This window comes from Archocentrus centrarchus, chromosome 13, assembly GCF_007364275.1.
Source record: "Archocentrus centrarchus isolate MPI-CPG fArcCen1 chromosome 13, fArcCen1, whole genome shotgun sequence".
In the NCBI taxonomy this organism is placed as follows: Eukaryota; Metazoa; Chordata; class Actinopteri; order Cichliformes; family Cichlidae; genus Archocentrus; species Archocentrus centrarchus.
This window is the reverse complement of record NC_044358.1, coordinates 8,768,797-8,786,556: the sequence shown is the minus strand read 5'-3', so window position 1 is coordinate 8,786,556 and position 17,760 is coordinate 8,768,797. Positions and strand designations below refer to the sequence as shown.

The window sequence follows — 17,760 nt, the reverse complement described above, 5'->3', positions numbered from 1 at the left end:
ATCCTGTCCTTCCTCCCATCCTGCTTATAACATATGGAAATGATTCAGCTCTTCAATTTAAGGAATCTGATCATCTGAATGATTTTTACCCGTCGTCCTGATGTATGCACACAATATTCCAAGGATATTATTCCATGTTAAACAGCTGGTGCTACAGATGGAGGCTGGTGATAAATCAAAGTTAAAAACTGAAATGATTTATTTATTTATTCCAGCAGTTTCCAGGAGTATTCTTAGCATTATTCTCATTGTTCTGTTATTTTATTAAGAGGCAGTTAACGGAGGAGAGGAGGTGAAGTCTCTTTTTCCAGGTGTTTGTGCTGACTGGCAGTTCGGGGTGAATGATGGGATATGGATGATTGACACAAACACACAGAGTGAGAGCAGTCCGCAGGAGTGCGCAATCATTCAAGCGTGTCAATAATGACACACACGCTCAGCAGAGAGAGGACTCTGTGACGGGCTGAGTTTAAAACGTGAGATCTGATCTGAGGAGAAAACGTTCACACTCACCTTTGTCGAACTCATCTGGAATCTGTGAGGAGGAGCAGAAAGGAGAGCAGGGCGTTAAAATCTGCTGTTAATCAATCGCATTAACTCATCAGAGCCGCGAGTGCACAGGAAGCATGCAGCTCCACATCTGTCACTCTGTCTGCTCAGTTCTAGCTGTGGTGACACTGATGCTGAAGGGATGAAGCCGTTTCCCCTCTGAGGGCTGAAGGGCCCAAAGTTCAGCCAAAACATTAAATACAATCAGTAAAAAAAAAACAAAACCTCAAATAAAGTAGAACAGCTGCTCAGTAAAATTAAAAAAGAAAACAGTTATATTAAAAGGAGCTCAATCAGTGAAAATCTGAATAAAATGGCATGTAAAAATGTCACAAGTATTGTGCATAATTTTAACAAATGATGCAAACTCAGGACTTAGATCTCACACTTGGTTACAGCCAAACAACGATCAGCTGCAGAGGTGGGACACTGTTTGGTGTTCATGGCACGAAGCTTCATTACATGCACTAAAGTGACTGCACAAAACCAGCAGACTGTGAGGGGGTCAGGTGGGAGCTTTCTTCTCAGGTTTGATTGATTTTATAATCAATCACAGGACGAAACCAGGCGCTCACAAGTTTTTCAAGCCATAAAAACTACACAAAGATTTGTTCTTAGATCTCTTTAGAAATAAGAAAAGTTGGCAAAAATAAGCTGATGCAGTGAAAACGAGGAGGAAAAATGAGGGAAATCTGATTTCCTGCAGCCTTAAAGTCAGGGCTGTGATGAAGGACTCCCCCTGGTGGACACACGGTGGAACTGCACTTCCCACATTGAACTGCAGGGTCACTGATTCTGTTTAAAATATTCACTTCATGACTTGTAGGAGTTTATTCTGTAAAAGCTTTTTAGTTGTAATATATGTTGGCATCTAAAAGTCCACAATGTCAGTAAACAGGAGGCTGAAGTAAAAAAGGTTAATAAAAACATTTGTTTTCATTTGCTTTGAAATTGATTTAAAATGTTTTTATTCATGTTTAACATATTTATTTTTACTTCTGGTGATTTTAATATTTTAATGTTTTATTTAAAGCACACTTACTTATGTATGCTAAGGCAAAGCAACCCTTTCATGCATAGCGGTCACTACAGTGGACAGCTATTCTCTTTTAGCTGCACAGCAGCCAACACAGTGGATGCTTGTGCATCACCCCACACAATGCCACCTAGTGGCCAGACACGGGAAGTTGTTTGTGTTATTTTATTTGTTATTAGAATGTAATTACAGGATCAGGATTAGTCAATGCTGGCAGTAGTGACAGTCGATCTGAGGATGCGATATCATTTCTTTCTCTTTTTTTTTTCATGCCTAAGGGGGAATAAAAACAAGAAAAAAATCTGGACTGAGGTTCACAAAATTCAGGCGTGAAAGGGTTAAAAATAAAATAACTAATGAGCCAAACCAAAAATTCAGCCACTTTAATGAAAACACTAAATTCACGTCACACCCCGTGGAGAGTTTTTTTTTCTGTTTTCCTTGAAATAATCCTGATATTAAATACTCAAACTGGTTTCTGAGATTCCTTAAAGCTGATGCAAAATGCACCTTTGCTCATTTTAATGTAACTCTTTAATGACGGTGATTCTGATAAGGAGAAGTGTGGGAAAAAGGTGAAATTTTTTACAGAGTGGTGAAGATGGTTAATTAGAGGAGAACACATGCTCAGTGTGGGGGGTGAAGTGATGCCAGCGCAGAGCTCTCAGTGTGGAGGTGACAAAGAGGCCATTAAACCCTAATTGACACCTCCCTGCCGCTGCAGCGCTGCAGCCTGGGAGAGCGGGAGAGGGACGAGTTCCCACACTCCAAAAAACACGAGATGTGACACCAAAAGCACCAGTCATGGGTCAAAATCTAGCAGCGCTGACCAGGTAAACTGTTAACAAAGTTACAGCAAATGAAAATGATTGTTTCTCTCTGTGAACAGCATTATTGTTACTGTAGTTCTCTGCAAATTCTCAATGACCTTCATGGACACCTGTTGTGATATCACCTCTGGCTCAGCCTCTTTCTTTTGTAGATTTGCAGACTTTGTGCAATTTGTGATTTGAATGCATACAAGCACATGCGGTCTTTTTTTTTTTTTGTCATCCCATTCTCAGTGCAGCCCCGTCTGTACAGCAGCCAGCCTGTCACCACTGCCATGTCTGTCTAATGCAGTGGTTCTCAAATCCAGGCCTCGTGGCCCAGTGTCCTGCAGGTTTTAGATGTGTCTCTGCTTCAGCACACCTGAGTCAGATATAGAAGTCATTAGCAGGACTCTGGAGAGCTTGACTGCATACTGAGGAGGTTATTCAGCCATTTCATTCAGGTGTGTTGGATCAGGGACACATCTAAAACCTGCAGGACACTGGGCCACGAGGCCTGGATTTGAGAACCACTGGTCTAATGAGACACACAATTAGAAGAGCAGTTATTCCTTCATTACACCACAAGAGACTCCAGCAGGGGTAAAGGGGCCAGGCCACTCACTGTGAGGCAGCGCGCCCACCAGAAGGCTGTGTGCCAAACGTTTAATGATGTCCTCTGTCTGTATGTTTGCAGGTCAGCAGACTATAGTAAAGGCAGACTCACAAACCCACACTGGTTTTAATCAACAGCGACCTCACCTAAGGTTCCCTAACCCTACGAGTCTCCTTCAAGAAGCACCCTTATCACACAACATCGCTCTGAGGCGACAAACTGAACATACAAATGAAACAAAAACCTCCTAAAACCTCCTCTACAACTTCACACACACACACACACACACAGACACACACACACAGACACACACACACAGACAAACACACACACTTATGGTTTTATTTGCAGTTTGTCATTTTAAAATATGATTATTAGGGCAAATGGTCTTCTCACACTGTGTGCTCCTGTGGCCATGTGTCAAAAATTACAGTTAACAGATCAAATCTGGTGAGAAGTGTGTCCTCTGAAGGGTTTCTTCTCATCGCCTCACCTCTGACAGCCGGGTCATGTGACCTCTGAGGGGGACAAACAGGAGGAAGGCGTGAGAAGTGTGCCTCAGCTTTGAAGTGGTCCGGCCTGCCTGTTGGCTCCATGGGATACGGCCGGCCGGAGGGTTTATAATGTGAGAACGGGAAGAGCCTTACGGCACAGCTCGGAAAAAAGGACGGGCTGTGGTTCCCGTGTCCTCGCGGCGCTTCAGAAGAAACCAAAGGCGCTGATTTTATAACATTTAAAGTTCCGTGCTGGCCTAATATTCACCACAGTGTTAAAAACAGAGCAGAAACGTTCCCATGCGTGGCCTTGCATGCAGACATTGCTGCGTGTCAGTATGGACCGCTGCTCGCTGCTGAGCCTGTTTTCCAGCTACAAGCAGAAGCCTCAAATGTTGGGTTTTTATAAGAGTAATAAGTGCAGAGCAGCAGGGACAGGAGCAGCTGTCAGCACTGTGCTTAAAAGCCAGAACGTTTTCCCTGCTCTTGTTTAACAATATTTCAGATGCTCAACGGCTCCAAGTCTCTGTTTCGCATTTTTAGTCTCATAACGCTCCAAATTGCACTTTAGCCCCCAGACTTTCCCTACGGAGCCACGCTGCTGGAATACGAGCAGAGTGTGGTTTGGAATAGTTTTGCTGAGATAAGCAAGGTCCTCCCTGAAACAGGCGTTCTGTGGATGGAGGCACATGCTGCTCCTAAACCTGCAGGTATGGACCCACAGATGTCCAAGTTCATCCTGCCACGTGCACTAACGCCCCCACATACCATCAGGAATGCTGGCTTTGAGCTGCATCCTGATAACAGCCCGGATGGTCCCTCTCCTCCTCAGCTCGGAGGATGCAGCGTCTGTGACTGACAAACAGAATCTCAGGCTCTGATTGGAGCGTTTGCTTTTTTTTTTTTTTAAACCAATTACAATCATTTTACTAGCATTTATTTTGCCCAATACTGGCATCATGTTCAGATATGAGCACGTATATTTCAGAATACTAAACATTCAACATTTATCACACATCCCAGTGTGTTAACATTTCATCATTTTCCCTTTGACAGTCTTAAGAGTAAATAAAAACGTCTAAACTCCAGACAGCTGTGCAGTTTTAAGTCAACAGAACTAACAGCGCGGTCACGCTGATAAATGAATAACTGGAAATGATCGGAAACGTCAGCATTTTCTAAGAAAACGCCTGAAAAAAATGGTTTCAATGCTGCAACATCAGCAATGTGTGAGCAAAATTACTGTTTCATTTTTTTCCAGTTCATTTAATTGAATCTGATCACAAAATGTGATCAGATTTTTATATAAATATTGATGGAGATGAATTATTTCTGGTGATTCAAACAGGTAGGGCAGCTCGTTTCCGCTCATTTAACTCAAATCTGCGGCACAGAAACTTTATGACTAAAGAGCAGCCGATACACCCCACACACACACACACACACACACACACTCACACACACACACGTCCTGTGAAGTGCTTCCTTTGAATGAACTACGTTTCCCACATAAACACCTCTCAGAGCCCCGGCACATGCCACAGTGCCGTTAAGCAAATGTCCCGAGGGAGGACGAGCGTGTGAGGACCGTGCATAAGTGTGGCTTCTGTCAGCTTCGACACCGTAGACGACGGGCGTCACGACGACATGAGAAGTGTGTCGTCTGATTGGAGCTCCTGACAGGAAGTCGGGTGAGATAAGTGTGCTCTTTGAAGGGACAAATCCTCCCATCCCGGGACAAAGAGAGCTCATCTTTCCCACATCCACACCTCATCTCGTCACAGCTGGATTCATCATTCATGACACTTCCTGTCATTTAATGCTTACAAATAAAGACCCAAATAGCTCTACAGCTAGGCAACTCACATTTTCATTTACATTATGATTTTGGCATCTAACAGTTCTAAAAAGATATAATCAGGGAAAACTTTTGGCATTCATTTTCACTCAGAATCAAGAACACCAACTTCCTTTACAGCAGCACAATTTCCTCGCTTCCCAATATGGATCACAAGTTGGTCAGGAAATCAATAAATGCAAAGGCTCAAAGAATAAGTTGGTAAGGCAAGAAATAAAGTCAATAAAAAAGTAAATATTACATATGAAAATAATAAATACAGAAATAAAACACAGTGAATTAAAACAGAGTGCAGAGTGATTAGCAGGAAGTTGGATCCTTGTTTCAGAAACAAAGAACGTTCTCTTTCCCTTAAAGCTGTATCACCTTTAAATGGTTTATATATTTAGCGTTAGATTGAAGGTGTTGGAGGGCACCACAGAAAGCTCAGACTGCCCGGGTCCAGGTCAGCGGCTGCCCTCAGGAAACCACCCTCCGTCAGGACCCGCCTTTGTCCCGGCGCCCCGTGCACCCCTCCATCTCCACCTCTGCTTTTATTTTTCAATGTTTTTCATTTTAATTATATTTAAAGGAAAATCTTCTGTCCAAAGACACTTTAAAAAACTGGATAAATGTGTGGTGCTCCTTAAGCCCAGTCACAGTTAATTGCAGCTCTGAAAGTCACAAACACAATTTATGTTCATCCTTGTGCCCATAAATGTTTGTGTGTGGTCAGTTTCATTGTGCTGTAATGAAGTGCAGCACACGTTTATGAGACAACTGAAGAAAACAGAGAAAACAAAAAGTTCCTGGAGGCTTCGGTCTGAGGTCCTTTCCCCCTCCACTGATCTCTGCATCGCTCTTCTTTTCTCGAGCTTCAAATACACAGTGACGAAGGCCACTTAGCAGGAAGCCGTCCTGACACATTTGCCTCTTTGTCACCAACAAAAGGATCCTAACAAGACTGAAGTGTGCCCTTTGAAGTGACTCATTAACACCTCCAACAACAGATCCAGGTCTGTGTGACACAGAAGCTGCTGCTGTCGCCACGTGCTAATAAACAGCTGTTTACATCAGACCTGCATCAGAGTTTCCCACAGAATTCCAGTTTACTTCCATTTATCTGTTAGCAGCAACTGAACCTTCAAAATAAGAGCGAGGGGATGGTTTCCAATCTAATTACCTGGGAGACGAACCCAGGTAAAGCATCCACCAATCACGTTACAGTATCAGAGCAGACAGACGTGTGCTGCTTCCTTTCCCACAGCGACACCTCTCGCCCCGCCGGCACGCAGCGAGCTGGTAAGTGTGCCCTTCGCATGCCTCAAATATCTGACCTGAATCTCAACAGGTGAAGGTGACTTCGCAAACAAACGGCATCACCTTAAAGCGCAGGTGCGCACAATAACCACACCTGCATGGTTAGTGCATGTCCATGTGTGAGTGTGCAGGGCAACAAAGCTTACCCTGTTTCCTTGTTCATCCACTGAATTCGTGCCTGAAAAAGAAAGAAAAACATCAGTTTGTCACCTGTTCAGGTTATTTATTTGGCTTGCAGTCGGTGAGTCGCCCATCCTCACGTGCACATCTACCAAAACCACACAGCCGGCAGATAAAAGTCAACTTTAAAACATTAACATTTACAGTGAAAGAAGAAGCGTTTGGAAAGGTTTGAGGACCATTTCTGAAGTTTGTGAAAGAGTCGGATCGAGCAGGAAGACCTCACTGTTTAGATATTTTATTATCATAAAATCAGATGGGGGTGTTTTCTTCAGTTTGTTTTGCTTCTGTAATTCTCTCTTATTTATTGTTGATCATTTAGAAAAACTAAAATAAACCAAATCAGCATCTGTTCACCTTTCTGCAGATTTAGACTGTATTCAGGTCAGTGCTGAGCTCGTATACGAGTGTTGGGCCGCTTAGGTTTATTTTATATTTATTATCTTGGGCATCCACAATGATGATGGGCACTTAACCTTTCAAATTTAAGTGTATGACTGATTAAAGTACAAAAATAGCCAACGTATCATTCAATAATAAAGATTTATGTCGCCTCTCGGGATTGAACTTCTGCTTGTTAGGAAAATGTGCAAACCACAGCACTGTGGAGCCACTGTTACACACATTTAAAGCTTAACTCATATTCCTGCACTGAATCCATGTAGAGCTAAAGGAGCCTAAGCAAGGCTGATGCTGCTGTCCACATTTATATATCATCAATTTGAAAAATGAAGTAGCCAGAGCTGCATGGGAGGACACAACTGTACCGAACAGGCCAATCATGCTACTCTCCCACCGCTGAGGAGCCGGTGCTCATGCGTGTTTCTGTGAACTGATCCTTTACGTATGAGTGTGGGCGGGTCCTCGTCTGGACACCAGAGCCGTGGGAGAACACGCTGTGTTGCAAACATATTTCACAGCCCAAACCAAACTACTGCAGCATCTGTGTGCAGCACAGAGGGAAACACAGACAGCGATTAGAGCAAGACGACAAATACGCACTTTGTGTCCTTTTATCTGTGATAGGAACTGATACAAAGCAGCAAGTTCAGCCTTAGAGCCCAACCTAATTCACAGCTGTGAAAATCTCATCCCTTTTCTCCTGTAATACACATGTAATATGGCAGAAAACTTTACACTGAGATGGCAGAGTCCCGCCCTTCTGCCGCTTTCATCCCGCGTTCTTGGTTCGAGAACAGCTAGTTTGTGGGGCCCGAGTTGAACCCGTTTTTCGGCCGAGCACCGAGTGCGTTCTCTGAACGGTTCAAATACTGGCACCGGCACCCGGTGGGTGGAAAACTGGCCTGAGAGTTACAGAAATCACTTGATTGCAGTGATCACCTCACCATCGTTTATGCCCAGACCAGTTTCATTAGTTTGTTTTTTAAAAAAACATTCTGTTGAACCTAAATTCAAAACCAATGTCTGATTTTATTTATTGCAGTTTAAAGTTATTCCAGTGACCTTTGTGGGTCTTTCTTTCTTTACCAGCAGATACTTTAAAAAGGTTCCTCAAACATTCTCACGTGTTTCTCTGTTTGTGCTCAAAGCGACCTGCTTTTCTTGCTCATGGAAAGTTTGAATCAGTCTGATCCGGTGCAAAACATCTGGATTACAAGGTTATTTTTGAACATGTGTATTACCTCCTATATCATTTAAAACCTGCAGATCTTTAATATTTGTACAGTTTGATTCTATTTCTGCCTTTCTGGATAGAAATGAGGTTGAACCAGCTTTGCGTCTAGTGAAATCTCTTCTGAGGTTTCTCACATCACTCCGACAGGAAGGTCAAACCAGAGTTCATAACCAACGATCTGATGGCCCGCGGTCAGTAAAAGAGCATGTTGAGCAAGCTGATTGGCCAGCAGCGAGTGTGTTTCCACCTGTGATGGACCCTAAGTAAGTACGCTGTTTCAGACTGAAGTTTAAACACTCACCAAATATGTAAACGATGGCGACCGCCCCACCAACTCCCATGAATCCCGCCAACCGCAGCACCATCTTCTTGGCGTAGGCCGTATTCTCCTTCTGCTTCCTGTCCTCGGCCTTCTCCCCCTCCCTCTCGCCCTCCCCTCCCTCAGGAGGAGGCGGACCCTGGAACAAAAACGAGCGTTTATTTAACTTTGAACCAACATTAATGAGACGCGCAGCACTGATGAGCTGAGGGGAGAGTGTTACAGAGACGTCAGCTTCGTTCAGTTCAACAGCTATCAGGAAAGAACATTTCTGTCCTGTTTCCACTTTTTTTTTTTTTTACTTTACTTCCAAAAGTAAAGAAAAAAAAAAAAGGAGGAGGATAAATATTTTGGACAGGTAATCCAGCTCCTCCAGGATGTCACGGTCATAGGTGCTGTCACAAGAAGGTTTGCGGTGTCTCCAGCACAGTCTTCAGAGGCTGGAGACGACACCAGGAGACAAGGAGAGCTGGATGGAGCTGTAAAGGGTATCACCGTAAGGAGCACAGCGTGAGTCCTACAAGATGACCTCCAGCCTGCTCCTCCTCTGCATGTTCAGAATCAGACTTCACGAGGGTGGTGTGAGGGCCAAACATCCTGTTGGGGGTCCTGTGCTCACTGTGCAGCACCAGAGCACCAGAACTGGCACCACTGCTGGATGAGAGCATGTTCACACTGTACACGTGTGACAGGCGAGAAAGAGTCCAGAGATGCGGCGGTGAATGTTATGCGACCTCCACGTGTACCATGTTAGGCACCTGGATGAAGTCCTCTGACTCAGACCCGGTGCAGTGGGCCCTCATGGTGGCAGAGTGTGTCAGCATTGATGATGACAGTATTGATGTCACTGATTGGGCCTCATGTTCCACAAACCTGAATCCAGCGGAGAACCTTGAAATTGAAAACCTTGAAATTGAAAACCTTGAAATTGAAAATTGAAATTGATAACGTGTCCGTTATCAATTTCAATTTTCAATTCAATTCTATTTCATTTATATAGCACCAAATCACAACAAACAGTCACCTCAAGGAGTGAATCTAATGCTGCCAAATATCCAGGAGCTCACTGATGCTCTGATCCAGGTCTGGAAGGAGATCCCTGAAAACACCATCCACCGTCTCCTCAGGAGCATACCCAGATGTTGCGGAGCATGCCCAGATGTTGCCAAGTGCATTCAGGCACGTGGGGGCAAAAGAAAGTACTGAGCCACCCTATGAGAAAGTTTTTAACATTGAGCTTGTATCCAGGGGCCTTGGTTTTGGTTTCTACTGTCATTTTGTTTTCAATGAGCTACACAACGTATGTCAGCGAACTTGAATATTTAATTCACCGAGATCCAGAGGTGGGAAGTAACAAAGTACAAATACTTTGTTACTGTACTTTAATAGATGTATCATGTATCATTATGTATCATTTATAGTGCTGTGCTCAGGGGTTACTGTGGGTTGGACCAATGGCAGATGTCCATATTTTGTGGCAGTGGTACATCAACATCTAGCTAGCGCTACTGAAGAGGAGCGAAAATAAAGGGAGTAATGTGTTGCAGGTAATTTCAAATACAACGTTTCTAAATGCTCAACAAATATCAGCAAACACACAAAATGTCTGCAGCTTGTCACACAGTGTGTCTGCTAGCTAAAGGTCCAGCTGCTGTATTTCCAGGGAGAGAAGAAAAGCGATAACCTCACTCAGAGATGGAGAAAGATGCAAGAAAGAGGACAGGAGAGGAAGAAGAGAGGTTAGATTTAAAGGGAAGGACTGCAAAACAAACTGAGGTATGCTTACTTTGTGCAGTTTAAAGATTGTATGCAAATACTGCAGTTTAGTGTGTGATAAACAGGTCAGCTTGCTGTACTGTATTTACAGTAAAGCTCTGTGTTGCTGCACAGAGGCTGTGTTCATGGTCAGAGTTACAGGTTACATCAGTGCAGCAGAGATGAGTCTGAATCAAAGCTGCTGATGCTGAGATTCATTCACTGAATCCAACATTTCTACAGCCTGTATGCTGTCAGTGTAGGGGATGGAGATCAGCTCAGATAGCTGTGAAATACTGGGTTACATCTTTGTGAGTTCACTTCATCCACACAGAGCAGTAAACCTCAGAGCAGCAGCAGCAGGTCAGCTGATCACAGCCTGCACACCAGCATCATTTACTGCAGCTCACAAAGCTGTGATTCTTCTCTCCATGCAGAGCCACTACAGCTGATCTTAGGGTTCCTCCACCTTCTGAATCCCACTGTAACCCCTGAGTATCCTCATGTTTGTGTTTAGGTGGAGGCACAGTCACCCTCTACTATGGAGGACACAGAGAACAGAGCTGTGTTTAAATTCCCTTTCACAGTTTGTGTCCTACAGAACAGATTCAAGCTGAGTGCATTCATTAGGATTAAAATTTAGATTGGAATAACGTTTGTATTCTCATGTAATATTATTACAATAATATATGATGAGGTTCAGTTAGCTTTACAGAAAAATAGCAGGTAGAAACATCTTCCAAAGAGCTACTTTTACTTTCTTACTTGGAGTACATTTCAGAGCCTGTACTTTTTTACTTTTACTTGAGTAAAGAAGTTGAATCAGCACTTCAACTTTTACCAGAGTATTTTTGTATTTCTACTTAAGTACAGAATGTACTTTTGCCACCTCAGTTGAGATCTGACGTGCGTCTTTGAGCAGTGCATTTCCTTCATTCACAGATGCAGGTGTGGATTTTAAAAGAACATGTTCTAACAGAAGGTTCTAGATTTCTTTCATGGCCACCAAACTTCATGGATTAACATATTTCAGCACTTCCTGTGTCTTTGCTTCTTCTAATAAACCTCCATGAGAGCACACTGCTGGGAGAAAAGTCCACAGAGGACTCGAGCTGCCCTCTGTAAAATGTTCAGGCTTTACCTAAAAACTCGTATCACAGTTTGTCTGTGGATGTGTCAGACCTTTCTGTCTCTGATGATGGATGAACTGACCATGGCAGAGGGTGGGGGTCTGCTCCGACCTTGAGAGCCAAAAAAAACCTTTGGCTGTTAACATGGTTTATCCGACAGATGACACAATGAACACACACATACACAGGTAACCTGCGCTGCTACAGCCAGACTACAGGTAAACGCACGCTAACATTAGCATGTTGGCTAGTTAGTTGATGTCAGGCTCATTCATTCAGCAGACTGCTGAGCACACACGCGGTGGTGCTCTAACAACGCCACATTTCCGAAGCTCAGGTGTCTCACGACTAACACCACAAAACATACTGTGTGGTCAATCTGTACCCGCGTGGGTCAGGAAGATAACTTTATGTAAGCTAGCTGTCAGTCTAAGCTAAGGTTGGCAATGTTAAGTTTATTCGATTGATTTAAATCACCGGGCCAGCTCGTGAGGGCGGGGTTTCACAGTCGAGCCCACTACCTGCGGCCCAGTCTCCGCCCGCTGGCGCTACTGAGTGCTACTAAGGTTGAAAAATGAAGCGCACCTGACTCGGCGGCTGCTGCTGCTGCTGCTGCTGGAGCCTCTCCTGGAGGATCGCCTGAGCCAACCCGCCCGCCGCACTGCCTGCTCCGGCCGGCGGCTTGTCCGTGCAGAGTGTCCGGATGATGTCCACTGCGGCTGGTGTGGAGGCACCCGCCGCGGCGCTCCTGAGCCGGAGGAGGCCCCGGCTCGCCCGCAAACACATGGGGAGCACACACGCAGCCGACATGTTGGAAGGTAGCACTACAGCTAACGCAAGTGAAGCGCGTAAGAAGGACAAAAGCACCCGATTGGCTGGGACCTCTGTGAGTGGCAGCCAGATGCCCCAATCAGAGGAGCAGAAGGCCACGTGGGCGGTAGAAGTCCGAGTTCTCGTGGGTTAGCACCAATCAGAAAAAAGAGTGAGTCTGACCTTCGATTGCGACATTAAACTGCCATGATTGTTGATGGCAAAATGCCCAAAGTTTGATCAATTATATCACATGCATTAAACCATTATTTATTAATATTAAATTACAAAATCAGAGTAAAAGCTGAACTTTCTGGAAGGTTAAAATATTATGCATTAAAATATATAAGAGGACATGATTCTTGTATTAGCAGAATCAGCTTCATTGACAAATTCATTTTAGTGATTCAGTTACATAAAGAAAAATTAACGTACAGAAAAAATACAAACTGGAACTATATTAGTGACTTAGTATTCATCCCAGCACTCTGTGCACAGAGTGCAGTGGAAACAAGCGTCTCCAAAAACATCAGATCACTTTTGCAATGAAGCGATATTCTGGTAAATCAAGCAGATATTTGAGTTTTACACATCTCCATTCAAGCCTAAAAGCATTGTAAAAGTTCCTCTTGTACTGTGCTGTATTCATTAAGTGCGTGTAAGTAAGTAAGTGCTATACTACCAATATATGACTGCATTTTGTGAAGAAGAATGTCTATAATGAATGATACATGCCTCTTTTTTATTTTATCTATTTTAGTGCTGCAGTGGGTCAAGAAACACAAACAACTGTGCCATCGTTTTGTTTGGGCTTCCAGCAGTCTGCATGATTGCGTTTATCATTTACCTGTACCTGCTGATTAAGAAGTGAATGTTCTTTACAGTAATTGTTGGCTCCCCCATGCTGCCAGTGTTACTGAAGTAAATGTCTGTATTTCTCATTTTAAGATAGTAAAGCAGAAATAAAGCTGTTCTAAAAACCATACTACTGAGTTTACTAACCCAGCCTTCATTTGAAAAATTGGTGAGGTCTGAAATCTTAAAGAAGACAGAGTGTGACCTGGATCCTCTGCACTGACTGCACTGAGGAGTTGAGGATGCCACAGTCACTTTAATGATTGTGCTGCTTCTTAAGCATCTCAAGGCTCTTATTTATTGATTCATCTGCTTTTAATACAACTCAACCCCACATTTTTGCACAGAGTATCTGATGATAATCAAAGTTGTGGCTCGGATCTTAGATTTCTTTACAAACAGAACTCAGAGAGTGAGAGTGAATGCCACTCTGTCTGATCAGGTCTGTTCCTTCACTGGTTCCCTGCAGGGATGTGTTCTGCCTCCTCTCCTGTTCATTCTTTACACAAACATGTCACAGCAGCAGGAAGGCAGATTCATTTTAAAGTATGCAGATGATTCCTTTATTGTTAGTCTGCTGATGGACAATGAAACTCACCACGGTCCAGTCGTTCAGGACTTTGTTCAGTGGTGTGATGAATCCTTTCTGCAGATGACCAAAAGCTGAGGATATGCTAAGTGATTTTAGGAAACGTACTCAGGCACAGGAACTCACTCTTTGAGTGTGCGGAAACATATAAATATATTGGCACCATTACTGACAGTAAACTGACTGTTGAGGCAAACTGTGAAGCTGTAAATAAAAAAGGGAACTAGCGCCTGCACTGCCTCAGAAAAATGTCATCTTTAAACACTGACCTTCAGGTACAAATGAAGTTACTTGAACTTGTGGTTACAAACGGTCCATAAAACAGTCTGTAACACATGCAGAGATCAACATGAGAGAGCAGCACAAAATCAATAAGTGGACCCTGAAAACCTTAAAGTGATGTGTGAGGGAACAAAGGGAAGCAGGTGAGTATACACACTGAGTTAGCATCAGTTCCAAAGGAGGGAAAACGCCAAAGAAAGGAAGTAAAGTGAGCAGAGTACAGACAGAAGAATGATTACAAAATAAATCAGGAAATATGTCTGTGTAGATTCTCAGTCATCCAGGTCATAGTAGTCTCTGGAGCTTGAAAAAGGCGACTGGACTTCTTTTTGTTTCTTGAAGACGTTTCACCTCTCATCCGAAAGGCTTCTTCAGTTCTCAACCAAATGGTGGAGAGACCCAGGTATTTAAACCCCTGTGGGCGTAGTCCCCTGGAGGTGGTTATGACCCTCTATTGATCATGTGCGTGAACACATGTGCCCAGGTGTGAAGGGGGCGTGGGTCATATTTAATCAGTGGTTTCAGTTGAAACCAATTTAGGACTCCGCTCCATTGTTTCCTGTGGCCTATTGAGGTCACTGGAACAAAGGTGTGAATGGGGGTTGAGACGTCTGGGAAGGGAGCTCAGGACAGCACTGTAAGCGGGGGAAAGTTGGTGACGTAATCCACCTCCTCTGTTCAATGATGGTTGTTCACAGTGGACATAGATGGCTTCTTTCACTCCTCTTTCAAACCATCTGTTTTCCCTGTCCAAAATGTGAACATTGGCATCCTCAAAAGAGTGCCCTTTTTCCTTCAGATGCAGATGTACTGCTGAATCTTGTCCTGTCGAGGTGGCTCTTCTATGTTGTGCCATTCGTTTGTGAAGAGGCTGTTTGGTTTCACCAATGTAGAGGTCCGAGCACTCTTCACTGCACTGAACAGCATACACTACATCGCTGATCTTGTGTTTGGCGGGTTTGTCCTTGGGATGAACCAGTTTTTGTCTTAGGGTGTGACTTGGTTTGAAGTATACTGAGATGTCATGCTTGGAGAAAATTCTTCTGAGTTTCTCTGACAAGCCCGACACATATGGGATGACAATGTTGTTCCTCTTGTACTTCCTATTCTCTGTAGTTTGTGTTTGGCCTTCATTCCTGTGCATCTTAGCTGATTTGATGAAGGCCCAGTTGGGGTAACCGCATGTTTTGAGGGCTTTCTTAATGTGTGTGTGTTCCTTATGCTTCCCTTCTGCCTTAGAGGGAACACTTTCCGCACGGTGTTGTAGGGTCCTGATCACCCCAAGTTTGTGTTCCAGAGGGTGGTGGGAGTCAAAGAGGAGATACTGGTCTGTGTGTGTGGGCTTCCGGTAAACTTCAATGTTGAGGCTTCCATCTTCCTCGATAAGCACCGCACAGTCCAGGAATGGTAACTTGTTATCTCTGGTGTCCTCCCTGGTAAAACGTATGTATTTATCCACTGAGTTGATGTGACGAGTGAAGGCTTCTACTTCATGGGTTTTGATTTTGACCCAGGTGTCATCTACATATCTGTACCAGTGGCTAGGTGCCATCCCTTTGAAAGAACCAAGAGCTTTACTTTCCACTTCCTCCATGTAAAGGTTGGCTACAATGGGAGACACTGGGGAGCCCATGGCACAACCATGCTTCTGTCTGTAGAATCCATCATTGTATTTAAAATATGTTGTGGTAAGGCAGAGATCTAAAAGTGCACAAATCTGATCTGGGGTGAGGCTGGTTCTGTTCAGTAAGGAATCGTCTTCCTGTAGTCGTCTTCTGACGGTCTCCACTGCCTCAGTTGTGGGTATGCAAGTGAAAAGTGAAACCACATCAAAGGACACCATGGTTTCATCTGGATCCAGTACAAGATTCTGGACCTTGTTAGTAAAATCTGTAGAGTTTTCAATGTGGTGGGGTGTGATGCCAACAAGCGGTGATAAGATGGTGGCGAGGTGTTTGGAAATGTTGTAGGTGACCGAGTTTATACTGCTGATAATGGGTCGAAGTGGGACTCCTTCTTTGTGGATCTTTGGGAGTCCATAAATGCATGGAGTGGCTTCTCCAGGGTACAGGCGGTAGTAAGTGGGGCGGTCAATGGCTTTTTCCTTTTCAAGTTGTTGCAGGCAGCAAACAACTTTTTTCTTGTAGTTGCTTGTGGGATCACGTCTCAAGACCTCATAAGTATTGTTGTCACTGAGGAGTGTAGTAATTTTGTTGTGGTAATCCGATGAATTCAGCACAACCGTGCACCTCCCCTTGTCGGCTGGCAGTATGGTGATGTTTTGATCCTTGCTTAGGGCTGTGATGGCCTTCTTCTCCTGAATGGTGAGGTTGGATGGAGGAAGTCTTGCACTGGAGAGAGTGGCTGAAACTTTCATCCTGATCTGTTCTGCTACAGGATGAGAAAGTTTGTTATTTCTTATAGCGGTTTCTGTTGCTGTGATGAGGTCTACTATAGGAAGCTGTTGTGGGGCTATGGCAAAGTTGAGTCCTTTGGCTAGCACATTTTCTTCTGGTTTGGTGAGGACCCTGTCTGATAGGTTCTTCACCCACTTTCCTTGGTTTCCATTGCTTATCGTGTCGTCCTGTTTGTTAACAGATGAATGGTATGCCTTGGTTTGCAGAGTTTGAAATTTATGTAGTTGTCTTTCCTTGCCTTTGATGTGTTGTGCGAGCTGGGCTTTGTCCACAAATGTAGAAACTTCTTCTGCGATGGTGTGAGGTAAGAGTGATGAGAGTTTCTGCTGAGTCTGGTGGATTTTGTTCTGGAGTGCATCTATGGTTTTAGATGTGTCTCTGCTTCAACACACCTGAGTCAAATATAGAAGTCATTAGCAGGACTCTGGAGAACTTGACTGCATACTGAGGAGGTAATTCAGCCATTTGATTCAGGTGTGTTGGATCAGCTGTCAGTAGGTTGCAGGTCACATGACGTGGTTGTTTTGAAGCACACTTCAGATCAGCATTTCAAAACATCAGAAGCTCAACACGGTGGTGTTTAAACATCAGTGTCGAGCTTCCCATCCCTAATATTCAGTCCAGGAAATATTATTGAGAGGCGATATGGATAGATGGACAAATAAAGGCAACAATAATAATGATGATGATGATGATGATAATAATAATAATAATGATACCTTTATTAAGAATAACAAGAAGAAGAGATGATAATAGTAAATAAATGGAAATAGATACATGAAAGGTGCAGATAAATAAGGTTATGCATAATTATAGAATAGAAGGTAGAAATAGGATATTAAGGGGGAATATTGGGCCTGGAGCTGGGAAACAATGTAACAACCTCGGACACAAGATGATCCTCATTAAAGGTCACCATGGTGATTTAGAGGGGATCAATATTAGCTGAGTCCATGTTGTTATTGTTTTGTGTTCATTAGAACAATTTTTTAATATTACATTTGATGTATATGCATACCTTCCCACTTAACAAACCCAGTTGGAGTCACTTTGAGTTGCCCCCAGACCTGCAGGAGGACGCTAACCCAATGCATACCCTCCTCTCCCAAGGACTATCTCCCCCCTC

The 17,760-nt window shown here is 43.7% G+C and overlaps 1 protein-coding gene across 2 annotated transcripts in view; it reads right to left on the bottom strand.

Moving 5' to 3' along the window:
• timm50 (translocase of inner mitochondrial membrane 50 homolog (S. cerevisiae)) overlaps positions 1–12,528 on the bottom strand; it is a 33,944-nt gene extending 21,416 nt beyond the window's left edge. The window contains exons 1-4 of one of the 2 annotated variants that reach the window (XM_030743499.1): positions 12,267–12,528; positions 8,779–8,935; positions 6,808–6,839; positions 514–535 (exon numbers count right to left, since the gene is read on the bottom strand). In XM_030743499.1, coding sequence (XP_030599359.1) covers positions 514–535; positions 6,808–6,839; positions 8,779–8,935; positions 12,267–12,491 — 436 coding nt within the window. In that variant the 5' untranslated portion in view covers positions 12,492–12,528. Of the gene's footprint in view, positions 1–513; positions 536–6,807; positions 6,840–8,778; positions 8,936–11,763; positions 11,782–12,266 lie in introns of those variants that run through there. The other variant, XM_030743498.1, reaches the window with a different exon arrangement.
• Between the last annotated feature and the right edge of the window lie 5,232 nt (positions 12,529–17,760).